We start from the raw sequence: 21,583 nt of genomic DNA, 5'->3' as shown, positions 1-21,583 counted from the left end.
TTTTTGTTGTTGTTGTGTTTTTGTCATGTTTTCGGTTGATCCGAAGATTGAAAATGTCCTCAAGCAGATGGAAACTGAAAGAGAAAAGTATGTATGAGGGTTGGGCGTGTGTATGGAGTATATCCTGTATGAGGATGTAAGGTTTATGTCAAATTCCACACCAACCTTCCTTGTGAGGGCTGCCGTCGTCCTAGTCAGAGCTTAGTCACTGTCGGTGGTGTTGTGAAGCACTTCCCTTGACAAGTGCTTCCCCAGTCAACTGCTGTCAGTCTGGTTGGTCAGTTAATTGGTCAAAGTCCTCTTCTCATCAAGCCCCCACCCCTGACGTCATCAAGGTCTTCTGTTAGGGTATTACATGTCCTAAGTCTGTCTTGTAATAAGAAAATAATTACTCCTCTTTCAATTTGCCCTCCATCCCTCTATATTCTTCGCTCATTATCCCACGCGTAAACACAATAGCCGAATGGCAGTAAATTGACCTGAGGCAGCTAACTTGGAGGAACAATGGCAGACTGTCAGCACAGGAAATCATTGATGAGCTCATCGGTTACTGTCTCCCTTGACACACCTGTTTGTCCTGTTTTCAAAACGCAACTAGTTCTGCAACCTACAGACATGCATGCATACTGTAGCACGCCCAAATATGGAATTGGGAGTTCTTCAGGAACAGAGCCACCCCAAAGCTGGACTCATCTCACGCCAGGACTGTCCTAACCTCATTCCATGTCACACCCAGACTGACTGTTACCCTGTTTGGAGCGGGTGTCAGATGGAGTGAGATCCCTAATTGGATCAGGGTCACCCTGATCCAAAGCTAACCTAGTAATGTGCCAGACAGACAAGCCACCGGATTGGTCGGGGCCGAGATTGGAAGGGGCTTCCACCGATGTAATCCGTCCCTTTGAAAACATCCCTCTCTGGGACGCGGGATAGGGGAGAGCGAGGGGCGGAGCCTGTCTCCGTTAAAAGAGGGGACTCTAAAAGAAATGCTTTGTTGAGCCGGAGACAGTCTGGAAAACACATTAAACGCTGCTGACAGAAGGTGAGGTTCAATGGGCTTGGAAACTCTGGGTTTTAATTGCCTCATTTAGATGGTGGGCTCAGGGAACGGATGGTGTGAAGTGGTTTGGGTGGAAGGCTTGGCTACGGGAGAATGGATTATTATAGAAAGACTGAGGTCATGGACTATTATTCCATCTAAATGAGAGGGGTCCAGGAACATTGAATGCAGGAGTAGCTTCTGACGTATTGAGCGTAGCTTATAGGCTTATTCGGATGTGCCAGCCTGGATGAAGCTAAATTTGGGTTGTGAGATGACTTTTGGAAGAGCTTGTGACACCGGAGATGTTAGTCTGGGGATGTCTAGTCATGGGGAACCATTTGGGTTCCTGGACTCCTTTCCCTTGCCAATTTTCCATTTCATATGGAGCCCTCATGGAAGGATTGGGATTCAAACACCAAGGGGGTGTGTGTTTGTGTGTGCCAAGGGCGGGGCAGAGTGAGGTTGTGTTCATCAAATGACGACAAAATGAATCGTGGGTTCCTGCCTTCCTTCCTGCCTTCCTTCCTGCCCCAAATGCTTTCAAATCTGCTACATGTGGTGCAGGGAACAGAGCCCGTCGGAGCACATCTGCTTCACCTACCTCCTCGGCCTATCAGAAGGCACGTTCAGCTTCCCATGTGGACATCTGGTCGATAGGTGGTCCTCTTGAACTGGGGGCCTCCTAGAAGAAATCCTTATTTCAATAGTCCCCAACCCAGGACACTTTGATTATGTGATAAAATAACATAAAAGGCCCACAAGGAAGTAATCCGGACTGCTAGGGGCCCAGGGTACTGTAGCATCAAAGCTTTGGGATCGAGCAGCCTTTTCATTGAAGTTCTGAAGGACCCGAAACTTCAAGAAACGCTCATAAAGTTCTGGGGGGCACTAATTGGGCCGTTAGAGAACGTGCAGTCCCCTGGTGAGCCAGTCAGGTGGGCGGATTACAGACTGACGGGCGTCAACGAGGCCCCTGAGACGAGGCAGGGTTCACACCTGAGCACCATGTGACCGGACGACCACTGGTCCTGACCCCAAGATCTACACGCAGGCCTTGAGGAGACTGCCTGGAATGAGGTCACATCTGAGGCTTCACGTTGCAGTCTTTAGTAACATGCCATGCAATGCTATTTGATAACCTTTTTATCAGCTTTTGGGTGTCAAATTCTTGCGTAGATACAATACTTTGGCCTTGAACCATATTAAGCATTCGGAAAATGAGGAACATTCCTTCGGATTTTAGGGTATTTCTGGTCCGTAGGCAAACCACACATTCCTGATTCCTCTCCGCTATTCTGAGTTTGGGAAAAAAGGAGACAGGTCCACCTAAAAGTGCATCATATAATTTACCATAATATACATATTATAGGATAATGCTAGTATAGATAAGTCACGGCCATATGAAGAATTAGTGTGTGTCTCTTAAGTATAGTCTATGGGCCACTATACATAGATATACTATACAAGTGCTGTCATGTCTGGCCCCATTCATAAATCTGTTAAAGGATACAATGCTTCATGTCAGCTTTCAATCTAAAAAGGACCACTGAAGGATCTAAATCAAATATGACTGCATCCAGATTGTTGAGAGAAGGAATATATTTATTTTTGGATATAAAATGACGATCCAAACTGCATAGTTGACTGACAGACGTTGCATATTATCAAGTGGAAAAATAATAGAAGATTGATATACATATAATGATTCTTGTGATGGACGTATATACTTCAGTCACAGTGGTACATTTCCAAGCCTTAGGAAGACCTACGTACTAGGACATGCTGTTATATATCGAGTGTATAATCTCATGGGTGTGTTCTGTGTGATCAAACGTATACTTTAGTAGACTGTGAAAATCGAAGGTGCTCTGATGCTTCAAAGGCTCAGGGCATAAAATGGTTTACTGATTACACCGAGGCGTAGCTACTTTTTAAATAAAAATGGAAAATCAAGGAAACCAATGTCTTTTTTGACTGCTCTGCATTTGAGATAAATGTACAACAGGATTTGATTTGGCAAAGGATTTGTGCTTCCCAAATAGAAAGGTGTATGGGCGCTCAACTGAGTCAACTCGCTCAACTTGTGTACTGGCCCTTTAAGACGCACCAGGGGGTGGTGATCTAGGAGACAAGGGAGCGGAGAGGACGAGCTGCCTGGTCAGAGTTGTGTGAGCCACCGCGCTTTCAACTTGACGGACGTATGTGACATCAACGGATCAAGAACCGACCCGCGTGGAAATTCGTTACCTTTTCGGATACATTAGAGTTGTTTTTTGTATACTGTTCGCTTGTTGGCTACAGTAATTAAAATTCACGGTTCGCACAGGATTACTACTTAACCAAGGTAACGCTCTCTTTATTTATAAGCGAACCTCGGGGAGAGGTGATGTCAGTTTATTTCCAATACAGGGTATTTTGTATATATGTTCGTCTGCCTATGTTTGCCTTTAATTTTGAATTGGCAGTTTTCCAATTTCCTATTGAGTAAGAAAAGCTGGTCATGGTACAAGGTTGCGTATTCCAGCGAAAAGTAGCATCTGCATATCATTTGAATGTCAAATACTCTTGGGGACAATCACAGCGCCTTTCAGACCAGTTGGCTCACTTGGTTGTTCCGTGTGTGAGCGCTCCAGTGCATTGTGCTGTTCAGGAGTTCCCCGTGACCTCGCCTCTGGTTGGAGTTATCTGATGAAGACTTGGGACTTCTCAAAGTCCCCAAAAGAAAACTATTCACTCTTGTCAGTTTTGATAAGACCCTCAAAATCTGAACTTGATCTTCGCCTCGGTAAATCCGTAAGTTGTTTGTCACTTTAAATGACCCGAGGGTTAATGTATCTAGTTCGTAGGCTAGCCTATTCTTTGTTACTTCTATTGTTGCGACTACATTCAGTGAAGCTGAAAGTATGTGACTAGTAGGAGCAGCATTGCTTTTGTTGCGAATCTGCCTTCAGAATATATAGCTGTGGATTCCAGGCCGTTTTTAGTTTTAGTGAAATCTCGTGTGGCCAGTTCTCTCTCACAGGGACTTTACCTTCTCTGACCTTTCCCTGTGGTGTTTTAATGTTACGATTAATTACTTAGAAAAATACCCCCATTGTTATTCATCAACAGTAAAAGGTTTGCTTTAGTCTTAACAGCATCCATGTAGCTTAAGGTCCAGACCAGCTTGTTTTATTGTTGTTTGTGAAGGTTCTAAATGATTAAAAAAAAATTCTTGACCTATCACATAGCCACAGAATGAGATCAGTGGGCCACATGGCCAGTTGAGTCTTACTGGGCTAAATCTGAGTGAGGCAGATGGACTCGAACATGGCAGTGACAGTGTTACATAACAATACCCCAAGATGGGAAAGTAAGCAAAGATTAAAGGCATTCAGTATGATTGACCATCTACCGAAAGCTGAACACATCAGACACTCAGTTGCATTAATATTTAGTTTCTAATAGAAAGCAATGCTTTTACTCTCTCTCTTTCTCTCTCTCTTTCTCTCTCTGTCTCTCTTTCTCACACACTCTCTCTCTCTCTCTTTCTCTCTCTCTCACTTTCTCTTTCTCTCTCGGTGTCACTGTACCAGATCTGCTGAAAGATGTTCATTGGTCCATAAAAAAAAAGAACAATAACTGGATGGAATAATATGGCTCCTGCTCTGTGATCTCCACAGCACAGAGGGCACTGAGCAGCTTTATTCCATATTCAAAAACATTGGCCACCATTCGCAGCATACTTCTCTTCCCATGGTGAGTCAAACAATCGAGCCTGCCTTGTTGTTACACTGTTATTCTGAAGCGTGTCGACATATTGAAAAACGAGCTGGGCTTTGTCTCAGCTTGCAGACAGCCCTGGACCTTTGCCCTATGGCACTGCAGGGCTCTGCCTGGGTAAGAAGCTGTGTGATTGGTTGTGTCTCTATGTCCAATAGTAAACCCTTAAGGTCAGCACATGGCATTTTCTAGACAAAACATTTCCCCCAGGACCACCTGGTCTCCCTGGAGAACCGAGACACTGCTGCTAGTGCTTTGGGACAGACAGACAGACAGGCAGGCAGGCAGGCAGACAGGTAGACAGATTGGTAGGTGGACATCAAAACAGATTGTCAGTCAGATTGGTTCTCTAAAGACTCATCCCCAGGTAGGCCCGTCCTGAACCGCTCTCGAGTAGACCAGAAGGATCTCCACAGAGAGGAGACACTGACATCGACAAGCGTCCCATCCTACTGTTCTTATCTGCCTCCCCTTGCTCTCCTCTCCTCACGTGCTCCTGGTCAGCAAGCTGTGGGGAGGATCCAGGACCCAGGCTCCTGTCTGCACAGTTGAGGAGCTGGCCAGATGCCCAGCGCTAGGTCATCTCCCTGGGGGCTGCTGGGGAGGAGGACGGGGGGGGTTGTGAGGAGGAGTTGGGGGGGTTGTGAGGGAGGCTTCAGACAGATCCGCGGGGCTGGTTCTCATCAAACCACCGACCCCGGGAGATTTTCAACTGTCCGATTGTTTAGATGAGTTACCCCCCCCCCCCCCCCCCCCAAAAAAAAGAGAATGAGTTCCAGAATGAGTTCAAGATTGACTTCTTATTGTGTTGTTTTTCGGACGTGACTTTATATAGTCAATAGTTCCGTATTGCATGTGTGTGTGGGTTTTGCGTTCATGGCCACATGAGTCTCTCAGTTCTCACTTGCTCCAGGAAATACCAATACAAATGTCTTGAGCTAGCTTCATCTAGACTCTATGGGAGACTGCTGTTATGATTGGAGAGAGATTTGACATTCGGAGCCCTGAGTGGGCCAGCTACAACAGTTACATTACACTGGAGAAGCTAGCCATAACAGTGCCCTGACCTCTACATTTGACACGGTTAGCTATGTCGAGTACCTTGAATAGTAACATTGAACACACACCCTTTTATATATATCCCCATCAGCAATGTTATTACTTATTAGTCTAGCGATTCTCACACTTAAAGTAACCTCCAGAACAGAATGTGAGAAAGGTGAATTGTTTCTAGGGTTAGGGGCAATGTTTCCACCCTAAGCCTTAGGTCAAAGTTCACACAAGATACATTTATCCACATGGTGCTCTAAAACAACAATCCCAAACCAGCCTTGTTGTCAACGGCTGAAAAGGCCCAAATTCCGACGTAATGTAATTTAACTTGTAATAAACTTTTATGCAATTTGACCAATTGAATCTTTGTAAATTGGGTATACAGGCCATAACTTTGTGAGTTCTTGGGAGTGGTATTCAGGGTTTGTCTGGTCGGAAGATGTCTCACTTTCTCTCCTGTTGATGTTGAATCATATTGAGTGTCATGGTAAGGTCTCAGAGGAGGGATATTGTGTCCGGGACAATTACAGGAACCTCCTTTCCCGAAAGGGAAACACAGATGCTTTTGTACTTTCGAAAACTTCATTGCTGTACCCATTTTACATGGGAAAGCAAAACTTGGTTCGAATCATGTCCTTTGTCTTTGCCGCCCTATCAAACTTGACTTGAGAAGCGGAATGTTTCGAAGGTGCTTAGGTTTCTGCTTGTGATTCTCACGTTAAGCTTTCTGAAACTCAACCCTGTCCCATGTCCCATCATCACTATGCCACTCGACTCCCCATCACATAACTCCTTGTAGACCAGGTTTGGGCTCTGAGGCCCAGAATCTTCCCCTGCTCCCTATTCAGAGGTTAGCTCCCATCTGAACCTGATACTGTACACCGCACATCCATACTATCAGTGTCAACATACTGTAACTGGTTTGACAAGTGTTTTACCAGTATCAGGTTAAGAGACTGTTTCCAGGAGTGATTGTCATCTGCTGGCTGGATGTACAAATTGTTCACATTTGGGTGTCATTACCAATTAAAATGTAAACCTCCCTTAATTAAACCTGTAATTCATGTTCAAAAACATTTGTCTCACACCCTCCTTTGTTATGAGAAGACAAGGCATTGTTGTTGAAGTCTTTGAAACCAGTTCGGGTAAGACCTCATTATCCTGTCTAAGCTCAAAAGAACCACCGTAAATATGGCCAACGACGAGTCGAGTCAGGGTGAGTCTCGCATTCCCCGTCCGTTTCATCAGGTTGTGGCTGTCACAAATAAACACTGTTTCATCTGTCTGTCAGCCATCTTCTTGACACACCTGTCCTGTTCATGGAATCTGGAACCTCGACACAGCTGACTCGTGACCTTCCAAACATGTTTTGGAGTGTGTGTCATCTCTGTGGCCTGGACTCTTCCCTGAAAGCAGATAGGGTGGAGTCACTCAACCACGCTCTTGAGAAATCTTAGCGACTGAGTTCTGTTTACAGATATACATTAACAGCTACGGTCTCCTGTCGCGACTTGTGGCTTGTATCCAGTCTGTAAAGGGTGCCAGTCCATGGTCTGCTCCTTGGTACCCAGATGGATTCAGAAGAGAGGGGGTTCTATGACGGATGCTGGGAGGCACTGGTCTGGCAGTCTTTGTTGTAGAGTGGCTATTAGATTCCAAGTGTCATTGTCCCTCAGTGAGCTCTCTCGTCTGTGACTGCTTCGACGCAGGCCTCCTGTGTTCAGTGTGGTTAAGCATTAGTTAATGGCATTAAATCGCCTCCCCAGCCTCTGCTTTGACTGGGCTTAGCCGGCCGGTTGGTTGGTCGCGCAATCTGTGAAGGCTAGACACTGACCGAGCCATTTGTATTGGAAACCCTCTTGACCGGTAGAGTACAGCTGGTCTATCAGAGCGTTGCACTGGCCTGTTCACAGCTCAGCGAGTGCCATTGTTCTACCCCCCCCCCCCCCCCCGGCCCTGCACGGTCCCAGAAACAGGTGGTCTCCCTCGAGCGTTCTACTGCTGGGGAGACAAAGGAGGAATGCACAGCCTCCCAGCCAAGCCATCCCTCCAGCTCTGCTTCTGGTCGTAGGATCAGCCTGTGACTCAGTTCTCTTTAATAGATTCCAATCTCGTGTCATTGTTTCGTCTTCGCTGGCCTGGCTCGGTGTCGTGGGAGCTCATTGGCTCCCGTGTGAGTCTAGGGGTGTCACCAAAGTTCTCAGGAGATGGTTGAACCTCCTGTGTGCGTGTGTGTGCGGTGAGACAGAGGGTGTGTGTGTGTGTGTGTGTGTCATTTTGTGCTCCTTGGGTGTGATACCAGGGCTTGGCTTCTTGCTTCCATTACACTTTAAGCATTGCTTTTGTTTCGCGTGGATTTTGGTCCATTGTGGTTTAAGTCACCGTGACTCTGTTGGTTGTTCAGTTGCGGTGCCTCAGGCTGGGTGTGTGTGGGTGTGTGTGCTGGTGAGGTATGAGACACAGTCTCCGTGGTGGGAAGCGTGTCTCAGGAACAGGACTCGCATCCTCCCAGGACCCCTGACCCTCCACCTGCACGTAAGTAATATGGAAAGCTGGGCGTGACAAGCCGTTGATGGACTTTGCGTTTATTGCCCCACGTACACGCCCACATGAACAGTTGTCAGTAGAGTCAAATTGGATTGACCTCCCAGAGGGAAGTCGGACTGTTACAGAAGCAAAAGAAATGTACGGCCAATAGCTTTAAGGCTAAATAAATAACACAAACATACACGCACACATACACGCTACGGAAACGCTGAGATTCTGATCCACACATGCAAACAGCCAGGCTACTGAGGCTGCCGGAGAGAACATATTGTCAAACATAAACCCTTGATGATTTCCAGGAAATAGTAGTACAAACTAGAACAAACAAAAGTAGCCAAGAGTTAGAAGGAAACTAACTAAGATGGATGGGTGGAGCTAAACGGCATTCTGAAGTTGGAGGCCAAGATAAATCGCACAGATTTGAGACCTGCCTTCTGATCCTGGTAAATCCTGCATTCATCGTTTTATTAAAAGGACAGTGTGTTATTATGTTGTTCTGAATTCCTGTTGGTAGGAATTGTCGAGCAGTTACTTTAGCTTCAGGGACGCAATGCTACAGCTTTTGATGGCACTGTCGAATGTGGTCATGAAGCACACTGTCGACCTTGAGATTCTTTGACCCCAAGAGTTTGTGGCATAGTGGTCTCACCAATTGAAGGGGTCACGCAAAGCCTCGCCATGTTGACTCTACAGTACAGCGGTCTGGCCCAGCTGGACCAACGCCACAAGCCACTCTGAGATGTTGCTTGTAGGAGGTACTGTGTTACCGCAGAACCCTCCCCTCACCGCCATACGACCCCTCCCATTCGTGCCTGTCTCTGGGCTTGGTGATCCACTGGTCTCTCCTCCTGCTGTAGATGAGCTGCTGAAACTTATACCTACCTGATGGGGCTGGATAGGGAATTTCTGACGTATTTCTCACACACACACACAGCCAGATGTTACAAGACCCCATGCCGGTAAATTTAGCAGAGGTTTAAGTACGCAAATGATGCATGTTACAAGGCTGGTTATGTAGGACCTATTTTCCTCCAATGGGATTTCCTCTGTGCCAAGTGGTTGTCAACCAGATTGTCAACGGTGGCTAAAGTGGAGATGTGATTGTGTGCCCTGTGAGGTCGTCTATTCATGGCCCAAGGCTTGTGTTGACTACTGTCGGTGTTGTTAAAAGCTAACACCATGGGGTTTTATGTTCTCATCTGGTGTGTTTGAGGGAAGCTCAGAAGCCCCCCCCCCCCGTCTCCCCCCCCCCCCGTCTCCCTGTGGTCCGTTTGAGCTGGTGTGTTTTGGTACAGTGAGGGGCTACTGATAAAAGGACGAGGAACTGTTGAAAAATCAACACAAAGCAGAGAGCCCACTTATCTTTCACTCACACTGAAAGACCTCCCGCCTATATCACTGTACTGGTTTCTTTGTGGGGTGCCAGGTGGTGTGTGTGTGTGTTTTAAGAGGGTCCGTTTATTTGTGTGGTTATCAGCAGTAGCTGCTGTGCTGGCTGAACTGACGGTAGCCCGTGCTTCACTGGTATCAGCCTCTGCTTGTCTTTTTGGTGATTTGGAACTTCTTTGGGGGGGCGGGGGTCCAGGGGCCCCTCATTGTGTGGTGCCCCCGACAGAGCCAGTGGCTAAGCACACTCTGCATGGCCCTCCCTCTTTTTGGGTGAGAGGGGGGCGTAGGGCATTTTGGAGCATTATTAGGGTTGCCCAGCACACCTGGGGGTGGAGTCAATGGGACATGGTCCTGGTGGCCCTGAGCTGGCCATTTACATAAGAGGAACACGTCCGTGTTCACCGCAGGGAGCATCTGTTCCGTAATGGGCCGTTTGGTCCTGGCCGTCTCTACTAGAGAGCAGCTGCTATGCTTGCAGCCTCCTGGCCTCGGTTCTGCCTGGCCCCAACACTGGCCATTGGGACACAGGAAGGGAGGGGTTCGTTGATTAATCAGTGACAAGCACAGCCTCTATCTCCAGTATCTCTGCATCGGTAATGAGATTTGGCGGTTTGCTCCAGGATGGCTGGGAGGGAAAGGCTGCCGCCTGTATTCGGTGTGTTGGCACGCCGTTCTGGGGAGGGAGACCAGAGCGATGCCCACCCCCTCCATGAGGGCGTTTTTCTCTTCAGTGGCTCCATCTGTCTACCCTTTGGAAGAAAAAAGTCCCTGTGTTGATGTTGCTCCACAAGGGTAGGGCTGTGGGCCTCCCATACTGGCTACCCTCCAGCGCTCTGTGTGTGTGTGTGTGTGTGTGTGTGTGTGGGTGAGTCCTTGGAGAGAGGAATGAGAGGCTGTGGCATTCTTACACAGGCCATTATTCAGATACGTGGGAGGGGGGGGGGGGGCGAGAGGAGGAGGAGGAGGCAAGGGAGAATTTTGACAAGGTTGAAACATGTTAATCATCCTCTTGATTTGCTGCTTCGCTGAAATCGGTCTCCTCCGTCCTGTGAGCGGCGCAGCATGGCCGCCCGCCCAGGACTCCACCACGCTGGGTAACGCTGATGCACAGGCCAGCCCAGGACTCCACCACACAGGGTAACGCTGACGCACAGGCCAGCCCGGAGTCTCCACCATGCAGGGTAACGCTGATGCACAGGCCAGCCCGGAGACTCCGACGATGTCACCACAAAGCCAAACAAAAACAGATTCAAAACATCCCTCAGGGAAGTCACGTGGTCGACATGTTGAAATGTTCCAAGTGAGGTCAACGGTGAACGGATAGCTTAACCTCAACATGATAACAGGGTGTTGAACAACAAACCAGCGCTCTGTGGACCATGACATGGGAAATGGATGGCAGGTTGTGTGTGTGTGTGTGTGTGTGTATGTGGTAATGGGTTGGAATGTTTGTGTTTTGGAGGGGTGTGTATGAGGGCTTTGCAGTGTGATCCCGCACACAGTGTTGGCTGGTTGAGGCATGCTGGGTTTATTTATTCTTGTTGAGCATGATCTCCTCAATCCCCCCTTTTCGGTGTTTCTATTGGGGTCCTATAGGTAGGGTTACATGTGTCGAGAAACACCCACTCCCCCCCCCCCCACACACACACACACACACACACACACACACACACACACACACACACACACACACACACATAACCTGGCATGATATTTCCCTTAGTCAGCAAGCCAAGGCCACCACACTGCCGGCGTCTTGGATGGATCAGATATCCCACACAGACTCGATTTCTCACAAGTAGGAATGACAGCACCGCCCCCCCTCCTCAATGGCCTCCGTAGGAACCCAGGGTATAGAAGGTACTGTGTTTCAGCTGACCTCACACGGTGTTGACCTTTTGAGATTGCTGTCTGTTTTTTTACAAGTTATTTAGGGTCAGAACAGACAACAGACATGTCCCAACATATCCCAACAACAGGTTTTTGCTTTCACATCTTTGTTTTTCCCGCCTCCTCTTACTTTGCTTCCTCCGCCGTAGACCATTGTGGATCAAGAGGCTCATCCTCTGGTCGTAGTCAGACATGAGGACAAACAGGTACAACAAGTTGAACTGACAGGTAGCAATTACAGCGGAACAGAGGTTTATGTATTTAATGTGAGGTATATTTACTTTGTCACACCAACGCAAAGGTCGGGGCGTACGACTGGGAGGAATAACATGTTTACATGACATTGTTGCACCGCACAGGTGATGTCGTAGACGTGATTCCGACTACAACTTGTGGACTAACTTGTAAAGCACACAGTGTAAATGTTTTAGCCAGAGGCCCGGAGAGATATGTTGTGTGCTAGGTGCTTAGGAGAGGTTGGGCAAACACGTTAGCAGCCCAGGCTAGTGAGCTGACACTGAGGTGTCACTTACAGGACAGCAGGCTTGGTTTCATTCAAGGGGCCCCTCAGCTACGCTAGCTCTTCCACTGTACACAGGGCTAGCTGGCTAAAGGACTGGCCTGGTATGAATGTGCTTAGCAGAAAGACCTGAGCCCAAGATAGCAGTTTGACCTTATCTGCAGAAACTGTGCAGACTGGTCAGGTCACACGTAGTTTCGGAGTCTTTCTGAGAAACCTGGAGTGGTAAATCATGAGCACCATTAAGGGTTAGGGTTAGTAGCTCCATGGACGGAGCAGTTCCTTCCACATTGACATCGTTAGCACCTCTGTAGCTAGGTCTTTTCCTGAGGTGTCTGTGGGAACAAATGTTGATGCTGGCCGTTAACAGACAAGGAAATTAACAAGTCAGGGCAAATAAAAATCAGCTGAATGTGATCCTCATCTCAGATAGGAACACATTCCGAATCTAAGTGGAACGCAGTGAATAATGTAAGTCAGAATGAATAGCAAACCAGGAGGTTTATATAGTAGCTAACTCTGCTGTTGTGTAACAGTGCCTATCCACATTAACGTCAGGTTCCTAGCTTCCAACCTAGTGAATAAGTAATGGTCCTCGTGTCGTTCTGTAAAAAATTTAGAATGTCCTTAAAATAAAACTGGAAAACGTTTGTGGTGGGTCCTTGTTGATCTCCGAGGTGGTCCAGATGTGAGGAGGATAGAGGCTGCAGGCAGCACGGATGACATCACCTAAGCCCCTTATGGTTGTGCATCCGCTAGAGTGGCGAGGGGTTGTCTGCATGGAACCATGGAGGATTGTGGGACTTCCAGGGGATTAGCTGCTAGAGCGAAAGTTAGCGGGGACGCTAGTGATGTCATCTTGTGTGTGTTGGAGCTGGATGGCGACATTGGAAATGCTGTTAATCATTCATGGCGCTTGTTGTTCCTTTTTTGTATCTAATGTAGTGGGACGCTCTGAATGCTGTATTGCGTAAGGTGTCGCTGACGGATGCGTTCGAACTAAGCTTTAACCCAAGCATGTATTGCTTACACTTGTTCTTATCCTGCACAAAATGCCATTGTATTGAATCTGGACTGTTTCAAACACGTTTGTGTTTCTGTCTGGAGTTTGACTCTAGGTAACAGGATGTATTGCTAAATAACTAGCCCGCCTGCTAGCCTGTCAAGTACTGAGCTTGTGAAAGCGAGCTGAGATGGAATGTAGCCCCAAGCTGTGTACTGAGCCCAGTGTGTCAACCGTATTATGGACCCTACTGTTGGCTGAGTGGATTCCCCAGCGACCACCACTGCTACCCCAGCATGGCGTGAATGTCAGAGAAAATGACCTGGCTTTGATTTACTATTTTTCTAGCTGTCTAGACCTTGCACTAAAGTCAAATGGTGCTTAACATAAACCCTGCAGTTCAATGTCCCCTGGTCAGAACGAAAACAGTGACAGTTTGAGGGCCGGTTTGTTTGGAATGCTGTTCTGGACTGTGGAATGTCTACTGTGCTTCATATGGCCTATTCTTAACGTATGTAAAAGTGCAATGAATGGGTGGAATTGAATATGACAACCTTGCCTGCAGGCCTCTCTTCCCCCTTTGTCATGTCCACGCTAATGAGACCTTCAGCAGCATCAGGGGGTAAGGAACTATCCCCCAGCCATCACTGGGCCCCTTGAGTGACTAGCATGGGCCATTTCCCCAAAACGAGCCAAGGTGTGAGTCTGGAGCCTTTAGAAATTTGAGCACACACTGAGAGCTTTTCTCCTCAAGAGTGAATGTCTTCTCACATCAAAAGTATTCCTCCTGTACCAATTGTAATGTGGCATTGTCCCCCATCACACTGCATGTGGCCTGTGGCCATGGAGAGAAGGAGTCACCGTTCTGAGAGGCCGGGTCGGGAGAGTTAATCCGTTTGTGAAAAGGTGACCTCACTCTGCCTGGGAGGAAGGCAGCTTATACACAGGAAGTTGGCTGGGCAGTGTGGTGTAAAGTCACCATGGAGACATGGACAGCAAAGGGCAGGTCGCAGGAGTAGCCTGGATGGGCAGGGCGCTATGTTTTGGGTCAAGGTTGCCAAGTTTCTTTGGCTGCTTCCCCTGACCCAGCTGGTCTGTACCAGGTAAGTAAAACCCGGAGGGAGTCTACATTAATGGATTGGGCTTAAACACTCTGCTGTTTTGATATTTGAAACATGGGTGTTTGTCTATAATTGGCAAACAATTTGTGGAAAAAATGCCTGCAAGAGCAGGCCTTTGTCACGTTAAACTGGAGGGGGAGGCTGGCCAAGGGCACATGCTGCACATTGTAACTGAAACTAAGCTTGCAGCAAGGGAGTAGGCCAGACTGTGTTGACCATGCATTATAATACCATGCTGGTTGAGTTGTGTAATAATCTGCCAGGTTAATAATAGCTAATGATAGATTAGCATGCGGTAATGCAACAGCGTAACACGTCCTTGCCTACAGTATAATGCACAATGCACGTTGTTTGACCGATGCTTGATTCATTTAATTCTCCAGCAGTAGCTTGATCTTGGTCCAAACTTTTTCCACTGTTTCTTATGCCAAGAAGTATAAACGAGGGTAGTATAAAGTTGTTACGATCGTGAAGTGCTTCCAGTTCCCTCTAAATTGCCCTGCCCGATTTGCCTTGTCTCTGTTTTTGTATTGTTGAGGGGGGCAGACCATCCCCCACTCTCCCACAGCCTGTTTGCACCGAGCAAGGGCCCGTAGGAGGTTATTCCATAAAGAGGTTAAACCACCACACTCAGCAAGACAAGAGAATTGAATTCTCCACAGGGACGTTCCGTCCTTTGAAAAGGAGACAAAAAAACGGGGTTAGCTTATCGTCTATCAAAACCCCCTCTGTTCTCCCCTAGTGCTACAGTTGCCTGGCAGTGTTGAATGGCCTCTTGTTTGCTGGAGATGCAAATGTTTTCGCGGGTGACGTTTTCTTTTGGATATTGTTGCCTGAAGCCCCATTCATGCGAGAGGGCACGCACATAACCTTGAGTGAGGGCTCTGGCCCACGTCTGAAAACAGGAGACAATTGATGGGCTAGCGTCTGGCGGCTACAATTGATATCGCTGATGTCATCTTCTCACGGCCGTAGCACTGAAGGAGCAGCGATTTTCTTGGGGGATTTCTCCAGAGCATGCAGTTTTGAGATCGTATTTCAGGGCAAAGGGGTCAATGGTGACTTGTGGACAGATTGGGTCCGTGTCATTGGACTCTCCTCTTAAAAGGATCCATGTCATCATCTTATTGAGTCAAATGTAGATAAAGGTGTAAAATAATCAAGAACACCTCTGCTGTAAAACATATTCCTGTAAGTTATACATGTCCCCCATGACTTTTAACACAACCCCAGGCTATGATTACAAATCATCCTGCTCTCTGGATTGTAAGGCAAGTCTTTCTCAGCCATCTGTGCGAATGGATTTAAGATGTTCTGCTAGGGGAGGTGAGGAGATTCTTCTAACATCAATAAGCCACCCAGGGACAGACCTAGGGAATGGATCTTCTGATAGCTGTGGGGTTCAGAATGAAAAGGCTGGATAGGTAAGTGTGGTCATAGCTGAAGAAATGAAGTTCCTTCTCATTCAAAGAATAAATAAATATGTATATGATTTTATTCCTGGCAGCTGGTGCTGCCTTTGCCCCGGGTATCCTGTGACCCTGCTTATGTAACAGGCTTGGGCCCAAAAAGAACTGACGTCTAGAGGCTGTACAGACAGTCTCCCCAAAATGGAAGCTTATTTTAACATTTACGTATCCTTTTTGACAACTATTTCAAGACGTCTGGGGAGGTATTATTGTGAACAAAAGGGCTGAGTAAAAAGTACAGAAGTCTAAGCAAAGGCAGGTTAGGCGCTTCAGTGACAAATGTGAACGGTGCTTTCTCCGCCCCCTCTCTTAGAAAACCTTTTTTCCCTGTTACATAACACACTTCAAGACCTCAGTACGTTTGTGCTGCTAGTGCTTTCATTGGGAGCCACTCAAGTGTGTCTTCATTTCAAAGTCCCGGTGACAAATGTTTCCACACTCGATGCTGCATCTCGGCTAGAAGAAAGTGATTGGGAGCAAGGTCTTGTGCTTGTGCCCTGTACCCAGGCAGCACATTTATTTCAAACTGGTTGAAGTCCTTTGGCCTTTTAGAGCAGTTTGGCCCTGCTCCAAAGGAATAAAATGCCACAAGAGAAAGGCCCTCTGTGTTTCGTGTTGTTAGTTTCCAGGTCGCCTGCCAAGCTTGAGTATCAGTTGGTCCACCTAATTCTTGTGAATTTAATTGGTGACGTTTTTTTCCCCCTCTCTCTAGGTTAGTTGGGGAACCACCTGGACCCAGATATCAATACCTCTGTTTCAAAGGACCACGATGGCTGTGTGCTTCAGACACCTGGACATAAAGCTGCCTTGACCACATCCCTCAACGCTTTCAGGTTGAACTTCGTAAAATACTCTGTTGAGTCTTTTTTTATTTTTTTATACCGTCGACCCAATTCTTTGCCGTTGGATTTGAGAAGCGCCAGTCGTCGTCATGCCCATTCTGAAGCAGCTGGTGTCCAGCACCTCCCAGTCCAAGCGGCGTTCACGCGTCGACCTGACACCCGAGATGATCAGCGCTCCCTTGGGGGACTTCCGCCACACCATGCACGTGGGCCGTGGAGGAGATGCTTTCGGCGACACGTCGTTCCTCAGCACCCGGTCGGGGGAAGCTCCCAAACCTGAACCCGAAGTCAAACAAAGTTCCCCCGGCCCCAAACCGGGCATCCTGTCCCGGACCTTCAGGAGCAGCAAGCGCTCTCTGTCGGTGAACAGGGGAGACAAGTACGAGAGCAGCATGCTAGGGGCCCCTGGTGGTTCGCCCAACTTTGTGAAGTCCGCCATCTCCATGCCTTACCTCAACGAGGAGGACGCGGGCCGGGGACATCGCGTTCCCAAGAGCGCGTCCTCCAGTCCCTTGAAGAAACTCTCGGAGACTGACGGCAAGCCCGTCAACGGAGCCGCCGCGGCTATGGCAACCATGGACACGGAATTCGACGAGCGGAACTTTGGCGAGCTGACCGACCTGCCCCCGTCCATGACGCGGAGCGGGGGCATGAAGCACGCCGAGTCCATCATGTCCTTCCACATCGACCTGGGCCCCTCCATGCTGGGAGACATCCTCGGCGTCATGGACAAGAAGGCCTGGGAGGAGGACGACCTGGGCTACGAGGAGGGCCGCGGCTCCCCGCCCTTCAGCCCCCCCACGGAGGACCAGGACCAGCCACCGGCGAGGGCCCCCCGCGCCACCCACCCGCAGAAGCCCCCGGCGGACCCTTACACCCCCGAGCTGCGCGGCAGGAGCCTCCATCACCACCAGCACCTGGACAGCTGCTCCGTGTCCAGCTCCGGCTCCGCAGCCCTGGACGAGAAGCCCCTCAACCACCTGCAGGAGGGGGACACGGACAGCGCCAAGTACAGCTCGCCCCGGGGGGAGGAGGACAGGGACTTCTCCTTCATGGACGAGGATGACGATGAGATTCGGGTGTAACGGGGTCCCGCTGGCCCCCATGGACGTTGTTTGAGGACACTGGGAGACCCAAGTATTGTCTGTGAGCTGGGAAGCGATCATCGCAACACGAGAGGGGGTGGGTGGGTGGGGGGGGGGGGACGACGACTATGAGTAGGGTAGAAAAGCAGCCATATCTTCATATTCTACTTGAGATTCTAGAGATTGACATTAGCCATAGAGTCTCTGCATGTTCCACGGGATACCACCCATATTATGAATACAAACATGGTCTGTTATTGAGCCTTATCTACTTAACTTTGACAGAAGGATTTGAGTTGGCTAACCATGTGGAGACTTCCAGATTGAATAGAAATGGAAGTTCCTGTCCCATGAGACCTTTTACTTTGGACTGGTAACAAATTCCATCTTCGACCAGTGAACGAAGCAATTGAAGGCCAAGAGCATGAGACTGAAAACATCTTGTCACACACCCACACCAAGGCCAGTAATATGTTGGAGGTTTTCGTTTGTATTAAAGCTATTTTCTGTCCTGAGAGCAGGCCTTTTATATGGTCACCTTATCATAAAATATAATCCCCAGATTCCTACTTCCTACTTATAGTTTTCGGATCCCACTGCGCCGTTTCGCAAAACAGTCTGTGCGTTCACACAACGGTGAAACACACGTTCAGGCTCCCTCCAGTGTTCTGTTAAGTGGTCACTTTACTGTCTGCCCTAAAGAGTTGTTCATGAGGAAGGGAACTTCAACCAATAGTCGTGACCGCCGCATTCTTTTTAAAAGGGGAAGTGTAAGTTAACTGTGGTTAGATGATGACTTATTCTCCTGCTGTTGAAGACGAGACTCCAGGAGGCATGATGCATACTGGGGTCATGACCTGGAGACCATGACACACACAAAAAAAACCTGAAGGTTGTTTTCCACAAGCGTTGGGTAAGGAAGAGGGAAAGGAGAAATAAGTGAAATTCAGAATCGGGATGACAAGAGTCTAATAGTGCTTAAGCACTTCCAGGAAACCTTAAAAGGTCAGTACATGTTTTAGGGGAGAGGTGGCAGTGACACTAAATACAGTTTATTTTGTTGATTTACTAAGTTTTTCAAATCAAAAGCTATGTTTACTACACGTGTACATATTATATTGATAAGTTGGCCAAGTAGTGGCACATGACATTTGAACTAGGTAGGTAAACTTCCAACAATTCTGCCAGCTTCCTAGAGGCCTTCTAGAAGAGTTGATCAACCATTCCTTGTGTTCACAGACAGCGATCAGTTTTAAGACCATGAGTTAGCTACTTCCATGAGGGAACTATCACACCTGAGTGGAGATAACATTTATGTGAGTCAGTGTAGACCTTGAGTGTGGATGAGTTGAGGACTTGGTTTCGCCATTGGGAACACCCACCCACACACACAATGCCAAGCCAAGTCACACATATTTTGCTAGGTGCTAGTATTAGATGACAAATCTCTAAAACACTAACTTCAGTTCCGAGTCACACTATTTCCTTTCGATGGTCCTTTTACATGACTTTATTCTGACACACGTCTAAAAACAAAAGATGACAAATTTGAAAGTGAAACAGTGGCCTTCCTGAACTGAAGTTCAATATCATGTCAAATGTTTTTTTTTTTTTTCTTCCTTTTTCCTCAGCAAACCTCCCAAGAGTAGAGAGGGTGGCTGTGGCTCAGAGTAATAACCGTGTGTTTGTATGTGGTCATAGCTCCTCCCACATCACGGGTCGCTAGGTTCAGCAGGTCAGCAGAGGGACACGTCGGTTGGGAGGAGGATTCTCCTGAGTGATGTGCCTCTACACTGTGCCATTCCTTCTGTTCATCAGATTCAATCAGCCAATCATCTGGCTCTCCTCAACCCTGTAATTCATAAACAGAGGCCTGTGACCAATTACCGCCCCTTCTTTCCCGACACGCACACCCCGACACTTATCCATTCACTATTCTAGATCATAATCTGTCATTGAAACAGGAAGCTCGCTGCCCACTGCTTCCTGTGTCCGTGTCTCATCTTTCGCCTTTTCCTTGAGAGGAGGGAAGTTATAACTGCCACATGTGCCACAGGGGAGCACTGGTTTAGTTTCCTGTTGTGGCATTGGTTGGTCGGGAGAGGGGGGGGGGGCACATTACTCAGTAGTATTAGTTGGGGGAGGGGGATGGAAGGGGGTGTCAGGATATGATGTCACTTAGTGGTATCTTTGTATTGTCAGAGAGAATACGTCCGCATGTGTACGTGAGAGATCAACACAGTTCAGAGATTAGAATGAAACGGTGGAAAATTGCCAAGTATGTAATAACGATCGTATTGGGATGACATTAACATGACATTGGATACGATGTGTTTGTGTTGGACACATTGCAATATGATTCAATTTTTGGTTGTTGTCTCAGGCCTCTCAAGTGGAAGTGGAAGTGTATGTGGGCCAAAATTGGGACTTTTTTCCCCTATGTTTCTACTTCTACGTTGCTTTCCCCTCTCTAGTCTCTATTAGTGGACTGTGAGTTACAGGGAGGCGGGGGGGGGGTTGCAGTCATTCTAGGCTGTTCTTTGAAGCAGGGAGACACTCCCACCATCTTCACAACTGTCATCAGACGGATGGAAATACTGATTGTGCCATTCACCAATACATTGAACAATGGCCGTAGTATTGTTTTCACAGTGTGACAATGTTCCAACGTGACAGCAGCGAGTGTCGAGTGAGTGGATTCACTGTACCTCTTGTCGGTCCTTTCGGATGTCTGTCGCTGGTGAGTGGTGAAAGAGCTGTTTAGGTTTCGCTGTAGGTTGGTTCAGTTTTCTACTCTGTGGCTAGTTTATGCCAAGTTTGTGCTTTTTTTTTCTCATCTCTTTTGTCTCGGTTCAACTGTATATTAATATATATTTACCTCCCTCACTTTCCTATTTGAAATAACGGCTATATTTTTCAATAAAAGAGAAAGCTGATAATCTGAATGAGGTGTACTGTCTTCTGTGATTGACTCTTCTTGTATAGAGAACCTGTCACCAAGTCAGCCTGATTCACTGTGTTCATTATTTGCTCGAGTCTGTTCAGGTTTTATTCCCTAATGATGAACACGAAAGGACCCTTAGGTGCAACCTAAATGAGCCTTGTGTGTTCCCAATCAAAGGGCTCCTCCCAGGAGAGTCAGCCAATCAGACAGCAATCTCCAAACCCATTCAAGAAACACTACCTTCCTGTAGGTTTGTGCTCTTAGCCCCCAGGGGTAAATAACCTGATTTGTTTTCCAGGTAAGTCCAGGTAATTGTAAGTAGCAGCTGTTGCTGGATTACGGTTGAAGTTACAAAACCACCAGAAGAGTGCTCTATAGCAACATGGTACAATAGCTCTGCTGTCCTTCTTGTCTTTTACAGACATAAACTCTTTTTTAGTGTATTTTTTTACTTTATTCACTAGTAGGAACGATAAGTAAAGGTGTAGGCCTAACATGCCATCCTGGGTGCAATATGCAGTTTTGAAAATGTGGAGACAAGCTACCTTAAACTCACTGAACAGGTTTAATGACAAGGATGGATCTTCTCTTGCAGACTTGCATTTCAGGAGGGATCTGTGAATAGTTTATGAGCATCTAAATTTAACGGGATACTTGTCACTTACTTGAATGGCACTCCACATTGAGAGACAACATGCATTCACTGCTTTACTTCATAAGGTTCATAGATAACTGTGTTTTATACAACTGCAAAGTAATACTGTAGATGATGTCTGAATAAAAAAGTGACTGACCCAACAATTCCATCAGGTTTCTCTGATCCCATGATTGGAGTTATAAGTTATTCCTGTAAGTCAATGCCAGCCCAGTTACACAAAGCTTGCTTTGTAGCATTTGAGAGCCCAGGCTGAACAGT

The 21,583-nt window shown here is 47.5% G+C and overlaps 1 protein-coding gene across 3 annotated transcripts; it reads left to right on the top strand.

The window, feature by feature from the left end:
* The first annotated feature begins 3,162 nt into the window (after positions 1-3,162).
* Positions 3,163-20,668, top strand: cdc42ep4b (CDC42 effector protein (Rho GTPase binding) 4b). Of its 3 annotated transcripts, none has more exons than XM_047032068.1 (2): positions 3,163-3,386; positions 16,509-20,668. In XM_047032068.1, exon 2 carries the CDS (start codon positions 16,728-16,730, stop codon positions 17,721-17,723), a length of 996 nt encoding a protein of 331 aa, XP_046888024.1. In that variant the 5' UTR covers positions 3,163-3,386; positions 16,509-16,727; the 3' UTR covers positions 17,724-20,668. The 3 variants fall into 3 exon arrangements, with proteins under 3 accessions (XP_046888024.1, XP_046888026.1, XP_046888025.1); XM_047032070.1 differs by lacking the exon at positions 3,163-3,386 and adding an exon at positions 3,423-3,835; XM_047032069.1 differs by lacking the exon at positions 3,163-3,386 and adding an exon at positions 4,588-4,780.
* The last annotated feature ends 915 nt before the right edge of the window (positions 20,669-21,583 follow it).

The sequence above is a fragment of the Hypomesus transpacificus genome, chromosome 13, assembly GCF_021917145.1.
Source record: "Hypomesus transpacificus isolate Combined female chromosome 13, fHypTra1, whole genome shotgun sequence".
NCBI classification, from domain to species: domain Eukaryota; kingdom Metazoa; phylum Chordata; class Actinopteri; order Osmeriformes; family Osmeridae; genus Hypomesus; species Hypomesus transpacificus.
Note: the sequence above shows the minus strand (reverse complement) of the source record. Positions and strands in the feature narration are given on the sequence as shown.